Below are 19,432 nucleotides of genomic sequence, written 5' to 3'. Positions count from 1 at the left end.
TGTGTTAATGTTTATTGTTAACAGATTTAGATGATAGTGATACTGCCTCAGATGCTGACTCCTGGCATTCAGAGGATTCTGATAAGGTGTTAGAGTCTGATGAAGAATCACCAGCTGTGTACCCTTAGTTCAATGACAAAACAAAGTTTGGAGAGTTGAAATTCGAGGTTAGTATGGTATTTAAGTCCAAGTCTGAATTCATGCAAGCAACTAGGGATTATACAATCCAGTGGGGTAGAAATATTCTGTTTTCAAAAAATGATAAAGTTAGAGTTAGGGCTGTCTGTAAGTCTGAAGATTGTCCCTGGGTAGTTTACTATGCATGTAATAAGCAAGATGGTTCTTGGCAAATTAATACACTAGTAGATAATCACACTTGTCCTAGAAGGAGGAAAAACAGAGCTGCAACCCAAACTTGGACTCTGAGTAAACTAGTACCTAAGCTTAGAAAACACCCAACCATGAAGTATCGAGAGGTTTATGACTGGTTTGTTAGAAAGTGCAACGTCTATCTCAATAGCACATGCATTACAAGAGCTTTGAAAGCCGCTAGGAAAATAGTCGAGGGTGATGAGATAGCTCAATATGGGTTGGTGTGGGACTATGCCAATGAGTTGCTGACTAGTAACCCCGGCTCCACAGTTCAAGTGTCTGTCATCCCCATGCCTGAGAGTCCTCCCCTGTTTGATCGCTTTTATGTTTGCCTTGATGCCTGCAAGAGGGGTTTTAAGGCTGGTTGCAGACCCTTAATTGGTCTTGATGGAGCGTTTCTGAAAACACTACATGGGGGTCAGATTTTAATAGCTTGTGGCCAGGATGCTAACAATCACATACTTGTGATTGCTTATGCCATAGTCAGCGTTGAAAACAAGGACAACTGGAAGTGGTTCCTTGAGTTACTGCACAATGACTTGGGAGACTACAGAGAGAATAAATGGTGCTTTATTTCAGACATGCAGAAGGTGAGCACTTTATTGATTCTGATAGGATAAAATTGGGACTATTTTGATTTAATGAAGTAACATTGAGGAATGTATTTGATTTAATGAAGTTATCGTAGGGACGAATTTGACATGTTATCTTGTCGTGTCTGTGTTAACTTGCAGGGGTTAATACCAGCTGTTCAGGAAGTATTTCCCAGGGTACACCATCGATTCTGCGTCTGGCATTTATGGCGCAATTTCTCAAAACAGTGGTCTAGTACTGAACTGAAGGACATGGTTTGGGAATGTGCTCGGTCTAGGACAACAGTTGAATTCAACAGAAACATGAACAGAGTAAAGGTAATTAATCAAAAAGCATGGGAATATCTCGATAAATGGCCAAAAGATGCATGGACAAAGGCCCACTTCAGTGAACTGCCAAAGGTGGATAACATATGCAACAATGCTTGCGAGTCTTTCAACGCAAAAATCAAGCATGATAGGGGCAAGCCGATTCTGACATTAGCTGAGGAAGTAAGAAGAATCATCATGAAGAGTATTGTTGACAATCGGAAGAAGCTAGAGAATTATCAAGGGATTCTCCCCCTGTTCAGCAGAGCAGACTTGAAGCCATGACAGCGTTGTCTAGCCACTGGGCTCCTCAATGGTTTGGTGATGAAAAAGAAGAACTTTATGAAGTTCATGGCTGGCCAACCAATATGGTGGTTGACCTGGGAAAGCATACATGCAGCTGTCGTTTTTGGCAACTAACAGGTAAAAAATTCACCATTTAGTTACTGTAATTTACTTTTATGCATGACTTCAAAATAATGATTGGTTTCTCTATGTAAGGGATGCCGTGTATGCATGCAATCTCAGCTATACAGGATAAGAATGATAAACGTGCTGAAGACTATTGTCACGATTGGTTGAAAATGGAAGCGTACAGGAAGACTTATTGCTTCAATGTGAATCCAGTGAAAGGTCAGGATCTGTGGGAAAAAAGTCCACACCCAGCTCCCGTCCCACCACCATTTAAGGCAAAGCCTGGAAGACCAACGAAGAAAAGGAGAAGAGACAAAGAGGAACAACCCACTGGGTCAAAAACAAAGATGAAGAGGAAGTATAACCCTATCAGATGCATGTATTGCAGTGAGATAGGACACAACAAGTGAAGCTGTGCAAAGAAGAAAGCTACCGAAGCTGAGGAGCATGCTAGGCAGCTGCAGCTGCAACTAGCTCTGGTTGCCCCTGCTGCAGAAGGGGCTGCCTCTGAAGCAAGCACTGTCCCAGCTGAACCTAATCCAGCTCCATCACCAACAGTAATTGATATTAGCCAGTGTGACAGTATACCACCAACCCAAAAAACACAACAGGTAATCTACCATACGTGATTCATTTTAAACATTTGTTATTTTGTTATTTAATCTCATTTCTTTAATAAGCTAAATCTAAATCTAGATGTACCATTAATTTGTGTAGGAACAAGTCACTGCTAGGCCATCCAAGTTAAAGGTCATTAAAGGGAAAGCCAGACTTCAGTCGTCTCCTAAACCTACTGTAGCCGCACCAGTCGCTATCTCTGCTGAGACAATCAAGGGGACTAGTTCAGCCACTGCTAAAAAACTGGCTGACTTTATGACCTTCGTTCCTACTCCCGCCTTCAAGCCCCCAAGAAAGACTGATAAATGACTTTGATTAGTGTTGAAATGTATTGTGGTTGTATTTGTTTTTGTGTGAGAATACTTTTATGTTTTTTTGCACAGGGCAACTGGAGTTACATTATGTACATTTTGGTTATCTATGTCACTGAAAGTTGTACTATGCCCTTTTATTTTGGTCTAGGATACTTTTTAGGTTATGTATCCTCATGTAAAAGCTTATGACTTTGATGTGGTCTGTTTCCTATGTTAAACCTTTTGGTCCTTAAGGAAATGTGACATCTAGCCTTCTATGGCAACTCAATATTTAATAGTACTTTGACTACTCAATGTTTAACACTACTTTCACTACTGATTATGTCCATTCCTTAGTACATGTTACTTTAATAGTCATCCAAATTGGTTTGGAACCTTTGAATTGGATTGTGTTGTCTTCATATAAAAACACCAAATGAAACATCTATTCTCATTCAATGGATTCATCTCATTACACCATCAAGTGTTTCGAATTTGCTTTACTTGGAACGACACAACAAACTACAAACAATCACATTAAGCACAACTACCACAAACAGGAAAACTATTAACATTTTCAATGCTTTTACTTCAGCTTCCAAGCTGCCCAGTCTCCATGCCACCTTCAACCTCCATTCATCACAGTCACTATCAACCTACAGCTCAGCCCCATAATCTTTCTTCGTTCCACCTTGGCCCATCCCTTCATACTCATCATCCTCAACCCACTTAAAGTAGTTGCAGTGACTGCCCTTCTGAAAATTCAGAAATCAGAAAATAAAAAATTAAACAAAATTCCAACACTCAAAACAACATCAAAAAACCATTAAAATCTTACACAACACTCACCCGGTACCTTGGACATGCACGGAATAGTCTATCTGGGTTCTCCGCTGTCCCAGACTTTCTTATCGCAGCCTTCAACCCACAGAAACATGATTCCTCATGGGGTTTCCTCCTGCTTCGCATTGAGGCGCTGGAACCATTACTGCTGTTCGAGAACAACGACACACCGCCACCACGGCCTCCATTTCCGGCATCCATCGTCGCCCGAAACCACCAATTTGAACACGAACCTAGGCATATGGCCATCTGATTGATGAAGGCAACCTATTTATCGTAGAATTTAGGATTAGGTTTCAAACACTTAGGGACTTATTTGAACTGTTTTCTTAAACTTACCTTGTCAGCAATAGCTCATGACACGTGTGCCTCTTCCACGTTGGAAGCTAACCACACACATCAGCAACCGTTAGCCAGGTCACCAGCGGAGTTAACGGAAGGACGAACCTGATTAACTCGCGTAACTTTCGGGGACTCTTTTGATTAACTTTATCTTTCAGGGACTAATATGGAGATCGGGGTATCTTTCAGGGACGATTTTGAGTATTAACTCATAATATAATGGTTTTTGTTTGAATTAATTGAAAAATCCGAACAAATCGAACCAAACCAAATCAAACCAAACTGTTATTTTAATAAACGATTGGATCGGATGACTTTTTCCTATATAACCAAATCAAACTGCACTGCAAATATCCCTAGTAAAATCTACTCTATAACTAAGTCAAGCATTTTATCAAACACCAAGAGTGCATAAATATAAAACTTTATAAATTGCAAGAAATAATAAAAACTATGATTACCCAATTCAAGAAATTGACAATAACAACTCAAATAAGTAATAATAAAGCATAAAACATCAAATTTATTCATAAACTAACAAAAAAGTACTAATGAACTAAGATAGTGAAACAAGCAAATATAAATAAAACTAAACTAAAACAAGATTAAAAGCTAAAATTAGAGAGAAATTGATAAAAAATTAACTAAATCTATCCTAATTCTAGAGAGAGAAATGAGAGCTTCTCTCTCTAAAAATCTAAGAATATCATATTACAATTAATTCTAAACTCTTTTATTTTTTTCTTCTTCATATTTTTTCTTTAAATACTCAACAAAACTTAAATTTGGGGCCTTTTAGAGGCCTAAAATGTAAGACACGTGCTTCATTCATGTGTTATATGAGGCTTGATTGGTAGTGCAAAAAATGGTGATGGACGCAGCTCAAATTCACTATCTATTATAAATATAGGCATATCATTTTAAAGCTCCGGATTTTAGCTTTCTAATGCCACTAGAAGCGCTTTATTCGAACCTCTATAACTCAAGTTATAATCAAATTGGTACGAAGATGTCAGGATTAATAACATTTGGAGCATTCTTGGCACTAATTTTTAGTTGTGAATTGCACCTAGAATTGTTGAGAATTTGAGAAAGTATTCAACATAAAAGTTGTAGGTTTTGAGTACTTCTTTTCAACAAATCTAAATTCACTATAACTCTTTGCGATGCCTTTTCCTTAAACAATGTGTTGTGTTTTAATATGAAAACTCAAACAAAACTTGTCACGATCACTAATTGGATATCAAACCAATTATGCTCAAATCAAAGGTAAAATGTATTCAAATTATTAATTATCAAAATTGAAAGTGAGAATTCAAAACTAATTGAAATTGCATGAAAAGTGAAAAAATTTGATTAAAATCTAAGTAAGTATATTCATTTTCTAGTCAATAAATTGAGTTCTATCAACTCTCCCACACTTAAATCATTGCATGTCCTCATAAAATAATTTCCAAAAGATAAGAGAATTTAAAGAGGAAGACTAGTATCTAAATATCTTAATAAAATATTCTAAGCCTTATAGGATCTAAGAACTTAATTTTAGAATTTAAATACATACAATTGAAAAATATTTATTATTTCAAACAATTTAAAACTAATTAAGTTGCTATTTACTCATTCATGCATTGATCAACATGGGGTCTTACCGAAAAAATAGTATATCATTCATTCTCTCAAGTGTATGAGTTAAACTCTCATCCTACTCATCCTTACAAAATGCTTTCCGTAACTCACTTTATATGTACATCTATTTAAGTGGTATATAAATGTACTACTTCTGCCTCAAAAGCTTGCATGTATAAATTTCATGATCAATCAAAACAAGAACAACATGCAACCCAAAATCTAAAACAATTCAAGTTTAATGAGAAATAACTAAATTTTCTCAATGTATCAATAAAAAGCATGAATATCAATTATTTTCAAAATCTACAAGTCTTAATTATGCAAGATACTAGGTTGGGATTTGAAGTACTCCTTGAATTCCATCCAATATTTGAATTACTCCTTGAATTCCAACTAATATTTGAATTTGATTTGCTCTGCGGGATCTGAAGTCATATGTGCCAAGTCTTGAAGAATTTTAATACAAGTAAAGAGTTCCCAAAGTTATTTGTTAATGAAATTCTTTTTGGAGTCCCAAAATTTGTAAGACAACTTCTTGTTGCTCATCATACTTTCATTGGAGTGACTAACGGACTAAGTATTTATTTGATCTTGATGAGCGGATATTTTTTTATACACTTTTTGGTATCATTTTCATATAGTTTTTAGTATGTTTTGTTTAGTTTTTATTAAGTTTTTATAGGTTTTAGTGTTAAATTCACAGTTTTAGATTTTACTTTGAGTTTGTGTGTTTTTGTACAATTTTAGATAATATCTGGCTGAAATTGAGGAGCTGGAGCAAAAGTCTGATTCAGAGACAGAGAAAGCACTGCAGATGCTGTCCGGATCTGACCTCCTTGCATATGGAAGAGCTTTTCTGTAGCTACTGAAGTCCAAATAATGCGATCTCAACGGCTCTGGAAAGCTGACTTTCAGAGCTTTCCAACAATATATAATAGTTTATACTTTGCTTCAGAATAAGAGGCCCAAAATTGGCATCCAATGCCAGCCTCCTGCCCCCTTCCAGGCATCCAGCGTCCACAAAGAAGAGACCAACATCCAAACACCCAGAGAGGATCCCCTAGCCAGCATTCAATGCCCTAGAGGCTCTTAGCATATGGATCTCATCAAAGCTCAGCCCAAACACTCACCAAGTAGGCTCCAAAAGCGGATTTTAGCACTAAAAAGACTATTTTACCCTTACTAGTCATTTGTTTAGTATTCCAGGGATTAGATTTACAACATCTACAGACTTTTATGCCATATTCGAGTTTTACATTGTATTTTTCTTTTAGTATGAGTTTCTAAACTTCCTAGGTTGAGGGGAGGAGCCCTGCTGAGTCCTATGAATTAATAAAAGTATTACTGTTTCTCTTCTATCCGTGTTTGATTAAATTCTAAGATGTATATTTGTTCTTCAACATGGTGAATAGGATGATCAGTAACAATCAGCTCTGTTCATCATACTAGGACGACGTGCCTGACAACCACCCGTGTCTACTTGGGTTCGTGTGAATACGTGACTAGAAAGTGCGAACCGCCAGCTTGACTATACATCTTTCAGACGGCTAATCCACGACTTCATTGAGGACTTCTCGAGACACCAGTTCAGCCTATTTTCGGGGAGATTAGGGTCTCTATGATAGAGACTAGAATCCAAAGAAGCAGCATTCTCTGATTCGGAAGATTCGACCTTGTCTGTGGCGTTTTGAGTAGGATCGCCAAGAGAATGAACTGCTAGAGCTTCACCCTCGTTCAGATTGGATGACCACGGCCAATGGCGTTTGATCTGAAGCAGAGGAGATTGATGACCACGGCCAATGGCATTGATCACATACAGCCTGCCATAGAAGAAATCACTCACAAGCAAAGAAGACAGTAATACCAGAGTTAATTCAGAAAGACAAAGCAACTCCAATCCTTAACCATATTCCTATTACTGATTGCCCTTGCCTCAATCCAACAACCGTCTAATTCACCTGACTAAGACCTGCAAGATAACCATAGCTTGCTTCAAACCACAATCCTCGAGGGATCGACCTTGACTCGCTCAGGTATTACTTGGACAACCCAATGCACTTGCTGGTACAGCCGTATGGAGTGTGGGGATTCGTGCACCAAGATTTTAGCGCTGTTTCCGCGGATTGTTTGAGTTTGGACAACTAACGGGTTATCTTGTTCCCTAGATCAGGTAATTTATTTTATTTTGTTGAGTCTTTTATTTTTATTTTCTTATTCTCTATTTTTTCAAAAAATTTAAAAACTTTTTCAAAAAAAAATTATTTTCTTTGTTTAATCTTTGTTTTTAGTTTGAGTCTTTTTTGTTTCTGTTCTTGGTAATTTTCGTTCTCTTTTATTCTTTCTTTCAAAAAATTCTTTCAAAAATAGTTTCTTTGGTTAAATCTTTTGTCAAATCTTTAAGTTTGGTGTCCTCTTGTGTTTTTCTTTTAATTTTTTTAAAATTTGTGTTTGGATTTCTAAAAATTTTAAGTTTGGTATCCTTTATATGTTCTTGTGTTCTTTAAATTTTTTTAGTCTTGTTCTTGGTGTTCTTTTTAATCTTCGAAGTGTTCTTGTTTTTCTTTGTGTTTTGATCTTAAAATTTTTAAGTTTGGTGTCCCATTGTATTTTTCCTTCAAATTTTTGAAAACTTGGGGTGCTAGATCTAAAAATTTTAAGTTTTGTATCTTTTACTTGTTTTTCTCTTTCTTCATTAAATTCAAAAATAAAAAATATCTTTTCTAACTTAATTTTAGTTAATTTTCAAAATTTTTTAAATAAAAATTCAGATTTCAATTTTAAATTTTTATCTTATCTTATCTTAGTTTTCAATTTTCAAAAATCAAATCTTTTCAAAATTAAAAATCTTATCTTTTTCAAAAATCTTATCTTATCTTTTTCAAATTTCAAAATTTAAGAATTCAAATTTCAAATTTTAAAATTAAATCTTTTTCAAAATCAAATTTTAAATCTTATCTTTGTAAAATCTCTTTCAAATCTTTTCAATTTCTTATCTTATATTTTCTAATTTCAAATTTTAAAATTAAAATATTTTTCAAATCTTTTTAATTTCTCATCTTATCTTTTCTTATCTTATCTCTTATCTAATTTTATTTTCAAATAGTTTCTTAATTAATTACATATCTTCTCTCTCCTCTTTTTCAAAACTTCCTAACTACTCTCTCTTAATTTTTGAAAATTCTATTCTTCTTCTCTCTCTTCTATTTTCGAAAATCACTAACTAATTTTTAATTTCTTTTTAAATTATTAACTTTATTTTCGAAATTAATTAACAAATAAAATAAAAAACAAAAATATTTTTATTTTTATTTATCTCTTCCATTGATACCTCTTCTTCTATTCACTTCTATTATTCGAACTCTTCTTCTCTCTCATCTTCCATCTTCGCTTTTCTATCTTCTTCTTCTTTCTTCACATCTCACTGGGAGTCTTCTATGCTCAAATCAGACATAGAAGCTTCCTTTCTTTCTTTTCTTCTTTTCTTGTTTATGACCAGAAACAGAGATAAAGAATCTCTCTTTGATCTTGATTCTCAACCTGAAAGGACTTTAAAGAAAAGCTTGCAATAAGCTAGAGCACAATACTCCGGAAGAAACCTTTCAGAAAAATTTTGAACAAGAAATTGAAGACATGGCCGAACCTGAAGGAGATGCCAAAAAGGTTCTTGGTGACTTCACCATGCCTACCTCTGACTTTTATGGCAGAAGTATCTCTGTACCTGCCATTGGAGCTAATAATTTTGAGCTTAAGCCTCAGTTAGTCTCTCTTCTGCAATAGAATTGCAAGTTCTATGGACTTCCAATGGAAGATCCACATCAGTTCTTAGCTGAGTTCTTACAGATCTGTGATACTGTTAAGACCAATGGAGTTAATCCTGAAGTCTACAAGCTTATGCTCTTTCCCTTTGCTGTACGAGACAGAGCTAAGATATGGTTGGATTCTCAACCAAAAGAGAGCTTAGACTCTTGGAAAAAGCTGGTTAATGCTTTTCTAGCTAAATTCTTTCCCTCTTAAAGGATGAGCAAAATCAGAATGAAAGTTCAAATCTTCAGACAAAGAGAAGGTGAATCCCTCTATGAAGCTTAGGAAAGATACAAGCAACTGATCAGGAAATGTCCTCCTGACATACTCTCAGAATGGTTTATCATAGGCGTGTTCTATGATGGTCAGTCTGAGAAGTCCAAAATTTCATTGGACAGCTCTGCAGATGGATCACTCCACTTGAAGAAAACAACTGCAGAAGCTAGAGAACTCATTGAGATGGTTGCAAACAACCAATTCATGTACACTTCTGAAAGAAATCCTATAAAGCATGTAATCTCTCAAAAGAAAGGAGTTCTTAAAGTTGATACTCTGAATGTCATATTGGCTCAGAACAAGATCTTGACCCAACAGATCAATATGATCTCTCAGCATTTGACTGGAATGCAAACTGTAGCTGGCAGTACTCAGGAAGCTTCTTCGGAGTAGAAGCTTATGATCCTGATCAACTCACCATGGAGTGGGTGAATTACATGGGAGAACTCTATAGAAACACCTACAATCCTTCATGGAGGAATCATCTTAACCACTCATGCAAGGACCAACAGAAACCTCAGCAAGGTTTCAATAATAATCAAGGTGGAAGGAACTAGAATAAGTTTAACAACAGACCACCATTCCCATCTTCTCAAGGGAATATGGAAACCTCTAAGCAGAGCATCTCTGACTTAGTCACTCTGGTTTTCAACCTCTCAAACACCACTCATAGTTTCATTAATGAAACAAGGTCCTCCATTAGAAACTTGGAGATACAAGTTGGTCAACTGAGCAAGAGGATCTCTGAGACTCCTCCTGACACTCTTCCTAGTAACACTGAAGTAAACCCAAGAGAAGAGTGCAAGGCCATCACCATGGAGGCAGAGGCCAAATCTGGGGAGAATAGGAAGGCATTGAACGCCAGTGAGAAAGCCCTCACTGGGCGTTCAACGCCCACAATGGTAGCAAGCCTGGCGCTGAACGCCAGTGAGGAATCCCTCACTGGGAATTCAACGCCCATCCTGGCAGTAGAGCTGGCGTTGAACGCCAGCCAGGGAGCACTGGCTGGGCGTTCAACGCCCAAGCATGCAGGAACTCTGGCGCTAAACGCCAGTGAGGAACCTCTCACTGGGGGTTCAACGCCCAAACATGCAGGCATTCTAGTGCTGAACGCCAGTGAGGAATCCCTCACTGGGCATTCAACGCCCAACCAACCAGAGAAGCTGGCATTGAACGCCAGCAAGGACATCCTTGCCGGGTGTTCAACGCCCAAAAGGATAGAGGGACTGGCGTTTAATGCCAGTAAGGGTGAACAACATGGGCGTTCAACTCCCAAAGAGCTAACAGAGCTGGCGTTGAACGCCAGTAAAAACACATTCTCTGAGTGGTCAATTCCCACTTAAGAAACCCCTATCCCAGAACTAAAGGAAGCCCATGCTCACATAAAGACCATAGAGGTTCCTTTGCATGTAGTTCTGCAATTCATGAATTCTGATGAATACTCATCCTCTGATGAGGATGAAGACACTAGAGGATAGCAAGTTGCTCGGTACTTAGGAGCTCTCATGAAGCTGAATGCCAAGTTATTTGGTACAAAGCCTTTGGAGGAAGAACCTCCACTACTTTCCAAAGAACTCCATGCTTTGGTTTAGCAGAAGCTACCTCAGAAGCTTTCAGATCCTGGACGCTTCCTGATTCCTTGTACCATAGGCACCATGACCTTTGAGAAGGCTCTGTGTGACCTAGGGTCGAGCATAAACCTCATGCCACTCTCTGTAATGGAGAAGCTAGAAATCCTTGAGGTACAAGCTGCAAACATCTCATTAGAGATGGCAGACAAGACAACAAAGAAGCCATATGGCTTAGTAGAGGATGTCTTGGTAAAAGTTAAAAACCACTACATTCCTGAAAACTTCATAGTCTTGGACATTGGAGAGGATGAAGATGACTCTGTCATCCTTGGAAGACCTTTCCTAGCCACTGCTAATGCTATCATTAATGTGGCTAAGGGAGAACTAACTATACAACTAGGGGAGGATCACATCTTGTTCAAGATGCCTCATCCCAATTCTTCCTCTAATAAAAGAGAGATAACTATACAACACCTAGTATTTCAACCCTCTCTTTCTGTGCAGAGCTCTACAAAGCCCCTAAACTTCAATTCTAAGTTTGGTGTTGGGCAGCCATCAACAAGCTCTAAGCACAAAGGTACTAAGAAAAAAGTACCTAAAGGCTAGAGGGACAAGAAAGTCCCAACTGAAGGCCTCTCACCTGGTATGAGAGTTGTCTTCACAAAGAAACCAGTCATACCACATACAGTGAGTTGTATCCTGTCTTTAGAGCATGTGGAGCTCATTCATGAGAGGACAGGAAGAAAATTCACTGTAAGGGGCAAAAATCTGAGCCCAGACTCACCTCCGAAAGGAGCTAACCGTCAAGTTAATGACGTTAAAGAAGTGCTTGTTGGGAGGCAACACAACCTTAATTAATTATTTTTATTTTCTTTCATTTTGTTTTTCTTTCAGTTATTTTTAGAGTCATGATCATATGCAGTAGTTAGAACAAAGACAGATTTGTTCAGCAATGAAAACAGAACACTCTGGATGGTATGTTGTTAAAAGTTAAACGCCAACCAGGGAGCTCTGGCTTGGCGTCCAACGCCCCAAATGGGCAGCATTGCTGGCGTTGAACGCCAGCCAGGGAGCAGCCCCTGGGCATTCAAACGCCAGTGCAGAGGGCAGGAAATCTGAATTCCCTAGTCTCTCAGGACCAGTGGGTCTCACAGCATCTTCACTTGCCCCACTCACTTTCACACTTTATTGGAAGTGAGGTAGAAGTACATGAGGTGATTTCTCAAGAACTGTACAAGATAGCTGAGAAGCCTTCCACCAATGTAAGGTTGGCATTCCCACACCTCATCTGTCATCTATGCAATTCAGCTGAAATTGCCATAGAAGGAGATATCTCCATTGGGGAGGACAAGCCCATCACCAAGAAAAGGATGGAGCAAACTAGAGAGCATGCACATGAGCCTGTGCAGTCGCCTCAGCATGAGATCCCTGAGATGTCTCAAGGGATGTATTTTCCTCCTCAAAGCTATTGGGATCAATGGCAGACTTCTCTTGGAGAACTGAGCGCTAACATGGAGCAATTGAGGGTGGAGCATCAAGCGCACTCCATTACCGTCAATGAAATCAGGAAAGACCAAAGATCCATCAGAGAAGATCAAAGAGCTATGAGGGAAGAACAATAAAGGCAAAGGAGTGACATTGAAGAGATTAAGCATCACATTGGATCCTCAATGAGGAGCACTAGCCGCCACCATTAAAGGTGGACTCGTTCTCTTTATCTCCTTTCCTTGTTATTTTTTTATTTTCTGTTATGTTGTTATGTCTGTTCTCTTGTTCTTATTGCATGATCATTTGCATTAATGTCTTAAAGATGTAAAATGTTCCATATATCTCTCACCTTGCTTAAAAAAAAATTTTATTTGAGAAGAATTGAGAGATACTGAATTTCAAGTTTATAATAAGAATAGTTCAATTATTTTGATGTGGTGGCATTGCTTTTATTTTTTGAATGTATGAATAAACAGTGCATATTTGAAGTTGGGATTTTAGAATGTTGGCTCTTGAAAGAATGATGAAAAAGGAAAAATATTATTAGTAATCGGAAAAATCCAAAAATTGATTCTTGAAGCAAGAAAAAGCAGCAAAAAGAAAAAGAAAAAGCATGTTACAAAAAAAAAATTATATGCATGCGAAAAAAATAAGAAAAATGGAAAAAAAATAATAATAATAATAAAAAGAGAAAAATCCATTACTGCCCAAAAATGCAGGAAAAGGAAGGCAAATTGAAAAAGTCAATAACCCTTTAAACCAAAAGGCAAGGGTAAAAGGATCCAAGGCTTTGAGCATCAATGGATAGGAGGGCCTAAAGGGATAAAATCCTTGCCTAAGCGGCTCAACCAAGCTGTCCCTAACGATGTGCTTGTGGCATGAAGGTGTCAAGTGAAAAGCTTGAGTCTGAGTGGTTAAAGTCATGATCCAAAGATAAAGAGTGTGCTTAAGAACTTTAGACACCTCTATCTGGGAATTCTAGCTAGCAAAGCTGAATCACAATCTGAAAAGGTTCACCCAGTTAGAGTGTCTATGGCATTTATGTATCCGGTGGTAATACTGGAAAACAAAGTACTTAGGGTCATGGCAAAGACTCTAAAAGCGATGTTCAAGAATAAAAAAGAACTGAACTAGGAGAATAATAATATCATCTGGATTCTAAGTTCCTAAAGATGCCAACCATTCTGAGTTTCAATGGATAGTGAGATGCCAAAACTATTCAGAAGCAAAAAGCTACTACGTCCCGCTCATCTAATTGTAACTGAGCTTCATTGGAAACTCAGAGATTTATTGTATCTTAATCTTCTTTTTATCCTACTGTGTTTTTAGTTGCTTGGGGACAAGCAACAGTTTATGTTTGGTGTTGTGATGAGCGGATATTTTATACACTTTTTGGCATCATTTTCATACAGTTTTTAGTATGTTTTGTTTAGTTTTTATTAAGTTTTTATAGGTTTTAGTGTTAAGTTAAAATTTTTGGATTCTACTTTGAGTTTGTATATTTTTGTACAATTTCAGGTAATTTCTGGCTGAAATTGAGGAGATGGAGCAAAAGTCTGATTCAGAGACAAAGAAAGCACTGCAGATCCTGTCTGGATCTGACCTCCTTGCATACGGAAGAGCTTTTCTTGAGCTAAAGAAGTCTGAATAGTGCGTTCTCAATGTCTATGAAAAGCTGACTTTTAGAGCTTTTCAAAAATGTATAATAGTCCATACTTTTCTTCAAAATAAGAGGACCAAAACTGGCATCCAACACCAGCCTCCTGCCCCCTTCCAGGCGTCCAGCGCCCACAAGGAAAAGACCAGCATCCAAACACCTAGAGAGGACCCCTAGCCAGCGTTCAACGCCCTAGAGGCCTTCTAGCACGTGGATCTCATCAAAGCTCAGCCCAAACACTCACCAAGTGGGCCTCAGAAGCAGATTTTAGCACTAAAAAGACTGCTTTACCCTTACTAGTCATTTGTTTAGTATTTAAGGGATTAGATTTACATCATCTACAGACTTTTATGCCATATTCAAGTTTTACATTGTATTTTTCTTTCAATATGAGTTTCTAAACCTCCTAGGTTGAGGGGAGGAGCCCTGCTGAGTCCTATGAATTAATAAAAGTATTACTGTTTCTCTTCGATCCGTGTTTGATTTAATTCTAAGATGTATATTCATTCTTCAACATTGTGAATAGGATGATCAGTGACAATCAACTCTATTCATCATACTAGGATTGCATGCCTGATAACCACCCGTGTCTACTTGGGTTCATGTGAATACGTGACTGGAAAGCGCGAACCAACAGCTTGACTATACATGTCTCAGACGGCTAATCCACGACTTTGTTGGGAACTTCTTGAGACACAAGTTCTGCCGATTTCTGGGGAGATTAGGGTCTCTGTGGTAGAGGCTAGAATCCAAATAAGCAACATTCTCTGATCCAGAAGATTCGACCTTGTCTGTGGCGTTTTGAGTAGGATCGCTAAGAGAATGAACTGCTAGAGCTTCACCCTCGTTCAGATTAGATGACCACGGCCAATGGCGTTTGATCTAAAGCAGGGAAGATTGATGACCACGACCAATGGCGTTGATCACATACAGCCTGCCATAGAAGAAATCACTCACAAGCAAAGAAGACAATAATACCAGAGTTAATTCAGAAAGACAAAGCAACTCCAATCCTTAACCATATTCCTATTACTGATTGCCCTTGCCTCAATCCAACAACCTTCTGATTTGCCTGACTAAGACCTGCAAGATAACAATAGCTTGCTTCAAACCACAATTCTCGTGGAATCAACCCTGACTCGCTCAGATATTAATTGGACGACGCAGTGCACTTGCTGGTACAGTTGTACGGAATGTGGAGATTCATGCACCAGAGCTCCATGTCACCGTCTTAGTTTTCTTGAATTGAGCTTTGCACTATTGAAGATATAATTCATAGAAATAAGGTATTTAAAAATGTTCATAATCATGATAAGCATCACCATATCCATTAAATTGGTATGCACCATAGAGTGGATTATGATCATAGTAGTTTAGAGGTAGTTAATGCCATAAAGAATGTCCATATATGTAGCTCCCTCCTCAATTAATTTTCCTTCCCATAGTGTGAAGCATCGTTAAAGTTACCAACTCCTGCAACATTGTCACAATCATACAACTCAAAAGTACAAAGGTAAAATGTTCATGAAGAATAAAAAAATTGAGACAAGATAAAATAAAATACAAGAATTAACTAAAAATTATTATAAATAACTAATAAAATAGTACATAGAAAGTTAGTAGATGATGTAATGAAAAAAATGTTTAAAAAATAAAAATGTGTAACAAATACATGAAAAAAAATAAAATAAAAAAATAGTTAAATGGATGAAATTTTGCAAAAATAGGGTGGGCTCTAGTGAATTTTATTTAGAATGTCCAAAAATTTTAGAATATCAGATATTAGAAAAGTCCGAGTTAGTCAAAAACAGGGCAACATGTAATAAAAATTCATATGTATGCATGAATGGAAAGAAAAATATAAATATATACACATATATTACAATGCAACATGCAAAGTAGCTATCAAACTAGATTATAATATTTTTAATTTTGAAATTTTCTATTATTATTTTAATAAAATCAAATAAGAACTAACTAAAAATGAAAATGAAGCATATTTACAATATTTACACTATGTAAGATATCAAGAAACAAAAAGCAAACTACTAACTATAAGAAAACAAGTAAAAAGTAAGTTATTCACACTATTCATATATTCACAATATTCAATAAATGTGTTTAAATTTAAACCGGTCCAAAAAAACTGCAAAACCGCACCGATCCAAACCAAAAACCAAAACAAGCCGCTCAATATTGAATATTTTTTGGATTTTAAATTGGTTTTATTACGGTTCGATTCGATTTGTTGTTCTACTATGCACAATCGAACTGAACCGTACCAAACCAAATAATAATAATAATAATAAGAAAACCCTTACTCAATTACTCCCTTCCCCTTGGCACAGTACCGCACACACCCCATTCCCTTTCCTCCCAAACAATTACATAAACCCCAACCTAAAGAAACCCCTCTCTTCACTCTCACTCACTCTCACCGTATTCGTATCTCACACACACCTCACTCACTCTCATTCACTCTCACCGTCACACGCTGACACTGTCCGCTGCCTCCTCTTCTCAATGATGCCCTATGTCGCCTCCTCTTCTCGGTGACGCTGACGGAAGAAAATTGTCAGTAAAGAATTTCTCAATAAAATCTTCACGTCGCAAGCATAGTTCTAAACCAACAACAATCCTCAATAAATATTTAATTTGTTTGTCACTAAAACAAACCCAATAAAAATAAACCGAAGTATTAAACATCGGGTCGTCTCTCAAGGAATTGCAGGGAAGTGTAGTTATTATTGGTTATGAGATAGTATAATTTTTGGGTTTTGAAATAAGGAACGAGTAATGTAAATAACAAGAAAATAAAATAACAACTAAGAGAAAGTCCTAGCAAGGATTGAAAATTAGAATTCCTATCCTCATTATCATCATCAATTGTGATGGTAATTGCCTTTTCCTCTCACTTAGTTAACCTCTAACAATTGAAGGTAAGTCAAGTGAGTAATTCAACTTTAGTTCACAAGTCGTAATCAAAGATTAGAGTTAGTGAAGCTTAAGTCAAGTAGCAACTTTCAATCACCAATCTACAAGAGACTTTGATAACTCTAGAGTCTCCAAATTATTCAATCCAAGCTAAGAACATAAAAGCTAACTTAAAATCCAACCAAGCATTTTATCAAACACTTGGTGGGTACAAAATAAAAGCATAGAAAATTAACAAGGAATAATAAAACCTAAGACTAATAATTGCAAGCATTCAATAATAACAAACGAAGAAAGGAACAATAGATATGAAATACCTCAAATTGCATTAAATAGAAAATTAAATCTAACATGAAGAGTTCATAAATTAAATTAAAAAAATAAATAAATCAACAAGGGAAATAAATAAACTAGAATGCTAGAACAAATAAAAGTAGAAGAGAAACTAAATTGAAATAAGATAGAATTCAGAATTTGAGAAGAACTAAACTTAAAAACCCTAAAACCTAGAGAGAGGACAGAGCCTTTCTCTCTAGAAAACTACATCTAAAACCTAACTAATTATTGTATGAGAGTATGAATGATTCTCTTTTCCCATCCAGCTCTACTCTGCAGCCTCTAAGCTTCACTTTCGGGCTTGAAACTAGGCCAAAACCAGCCCAGAAATCGCCCCCAGCGTCTTCTGTTTAATGCAGCACGTGACACTCTGTCACGCGTACGCGTAGGCCATGCGTACGCATCGCTTGACAAAATCCTGGTCACGCATACGCCTCGCTTGTCTGCTTCACCATTCACACGTACGCGTAGTCCACGCATTCGCGTCGCTGCCAGCTTCTCAAAACTTCATTTTATTGTGTTCCTTCCACTTTTTCATGCTTCTTTTCCATCCTCTAAGCCATTCCTGCCCTGAAAAATCTGAAATCACTTAACACACATATCACGGCATCGAATGGTAATAAGAGAGGATTAAATATTAGTAATTTTAAGGCCAAAGAAGCATGTTTTCAATCACAGCACAAAATTAGGAAAGAAAATGTAAAACATGCAATTTATATGCGTAAGTGTGAGAATAATGGATAAAATCCACTCAATTCAGTACAAAATAAACCGTAAAATAGCGATTTATCAGACGCCACTGCCGTCTCTTCTTCTCAGTATGTTTTTACTTATTTTTTTTTAATTTTGTTTTGTTCTGGAGGGTAATGTTCTGATTTTCGTTCAACTATGTTAAATTTTGTGTTCTACTTTTGTTTTTGTTATTTTTGATAATCTATTCTTGTTATTAAAATTTGTTAAACTTTTTATTAAATTAAGTATTTTGTTTTTGTTGTACTGTTGTTCTTGTTATTTTTGACAATATGATCTTGTTATTAAAATTTGTTAAAGTTTGTATTAAATTAAATATTTTGTTCTTATTGATTGAATTCTATTTTTTTATCTTTTGCAGATTTTATATTTGTTCAGTTGATTTGATCTTCCAATTTAAAGGTCAATAATGTCAGCTTCATATCTTGAGGTAATTAATATTTTTATTTTGTAATGTGTATGTTGGTAACAATTCAATATTTTGATTAATTGAAAAAATATTAAAATAACATAAACTAATTAAATATTCTTTGTTATCATAAGATTTTTAAAGCAGTAAGTCAAGATTTACCAGTGCTACTCCGTCCACTTTTGAATCAGTCAGATCTTCGGAACAGTCAAAGTCGATGTCGCCGCCACAGCTACCGTCACAGTCACAAACTCAGACGCAGACACAGACAGAGACGTAGCCACTATTGTTGCTACCGATGCCGCCATGCAGTGATCAGAACAATAAAGGAACTAGATCTAAGAGGAGGAGAGGCAAAGTAAATATTGCTGATGAGTTACCTAATCCTGGCCAGTCTGAGGAACCAGGTACAGGTAACACTAAAAAACCTATTAAACCTAGATCTTGGAGGATTGGAATTCACATCCTTTAAAAGGTGAATATTTGCATGTTAGGTGTTGTGCTCATATCTTGAACTTGGTAGTGAATGATGGTTTGAAGGATATGCATTCTTCAATTAGTAAAATTAGGAATCTTGTTAGGTATATCCGTGCTTCTCTTAGTCACAGGGATAGGTTTAAAAGTTGTATTAAAGAGGCTAGGATCTAGACTACTCTTGTGTGCAATTAGATATCTCCACTAGGTGGAATTCTACTTACATAATGCTTGACAGTGCTTTAAAATTCCAAAAAGCCTTTAAGAGATTAAGTGAGAGGGATGCTGAATTTGTAATGATACAGGGGCATTCCAAAGAATGA

General features: G+C 36.7%; 1 protein-coding gene across 1 annotated transcript; it reads left to right on the top strand.

The window, feature by feature from the left end:
* Positions 1–461: 461 nt before the first annotated feature.
* Positions 462–1,559, top strand: LOC140180179 (uncharacterized). Its single transcript, XM_072220605.1, has 2 exons — positions 462–962; positions 1,107–1,559. The coding sequence occupies exons 1-2, from the start codon at positions 462–464 to the stop codon at positions 1,557–1,559; spliced, it is 954 nt and encodes a 317-aa protein (XP_072076706.1).
* The last annotated feature ends 17,873 nt before the right edge of the window (positions 1,560–19,432 follow it).

The sequence above is a fragment of the Arachis hypogaea genome, chromosome 16 (assembly GCF_003086295.3).
Source record: "Arachis hypogaea cultivar Tifrunner chromosome 16, arahy.Tifrunner.gnm2.J5K5, whole genome shotgun sequence".
NCBI classification, from domain to species: domain Eukaryota; kingdom Viridiplantae; phylum Streptophyta; class Magnoliopsida; order Fabales; family Fabaceae; genus Arachis; species Arachis hypogaea.
This window is presented reverse-complemented; position numbering and strand designations above follow the sequence as displayed.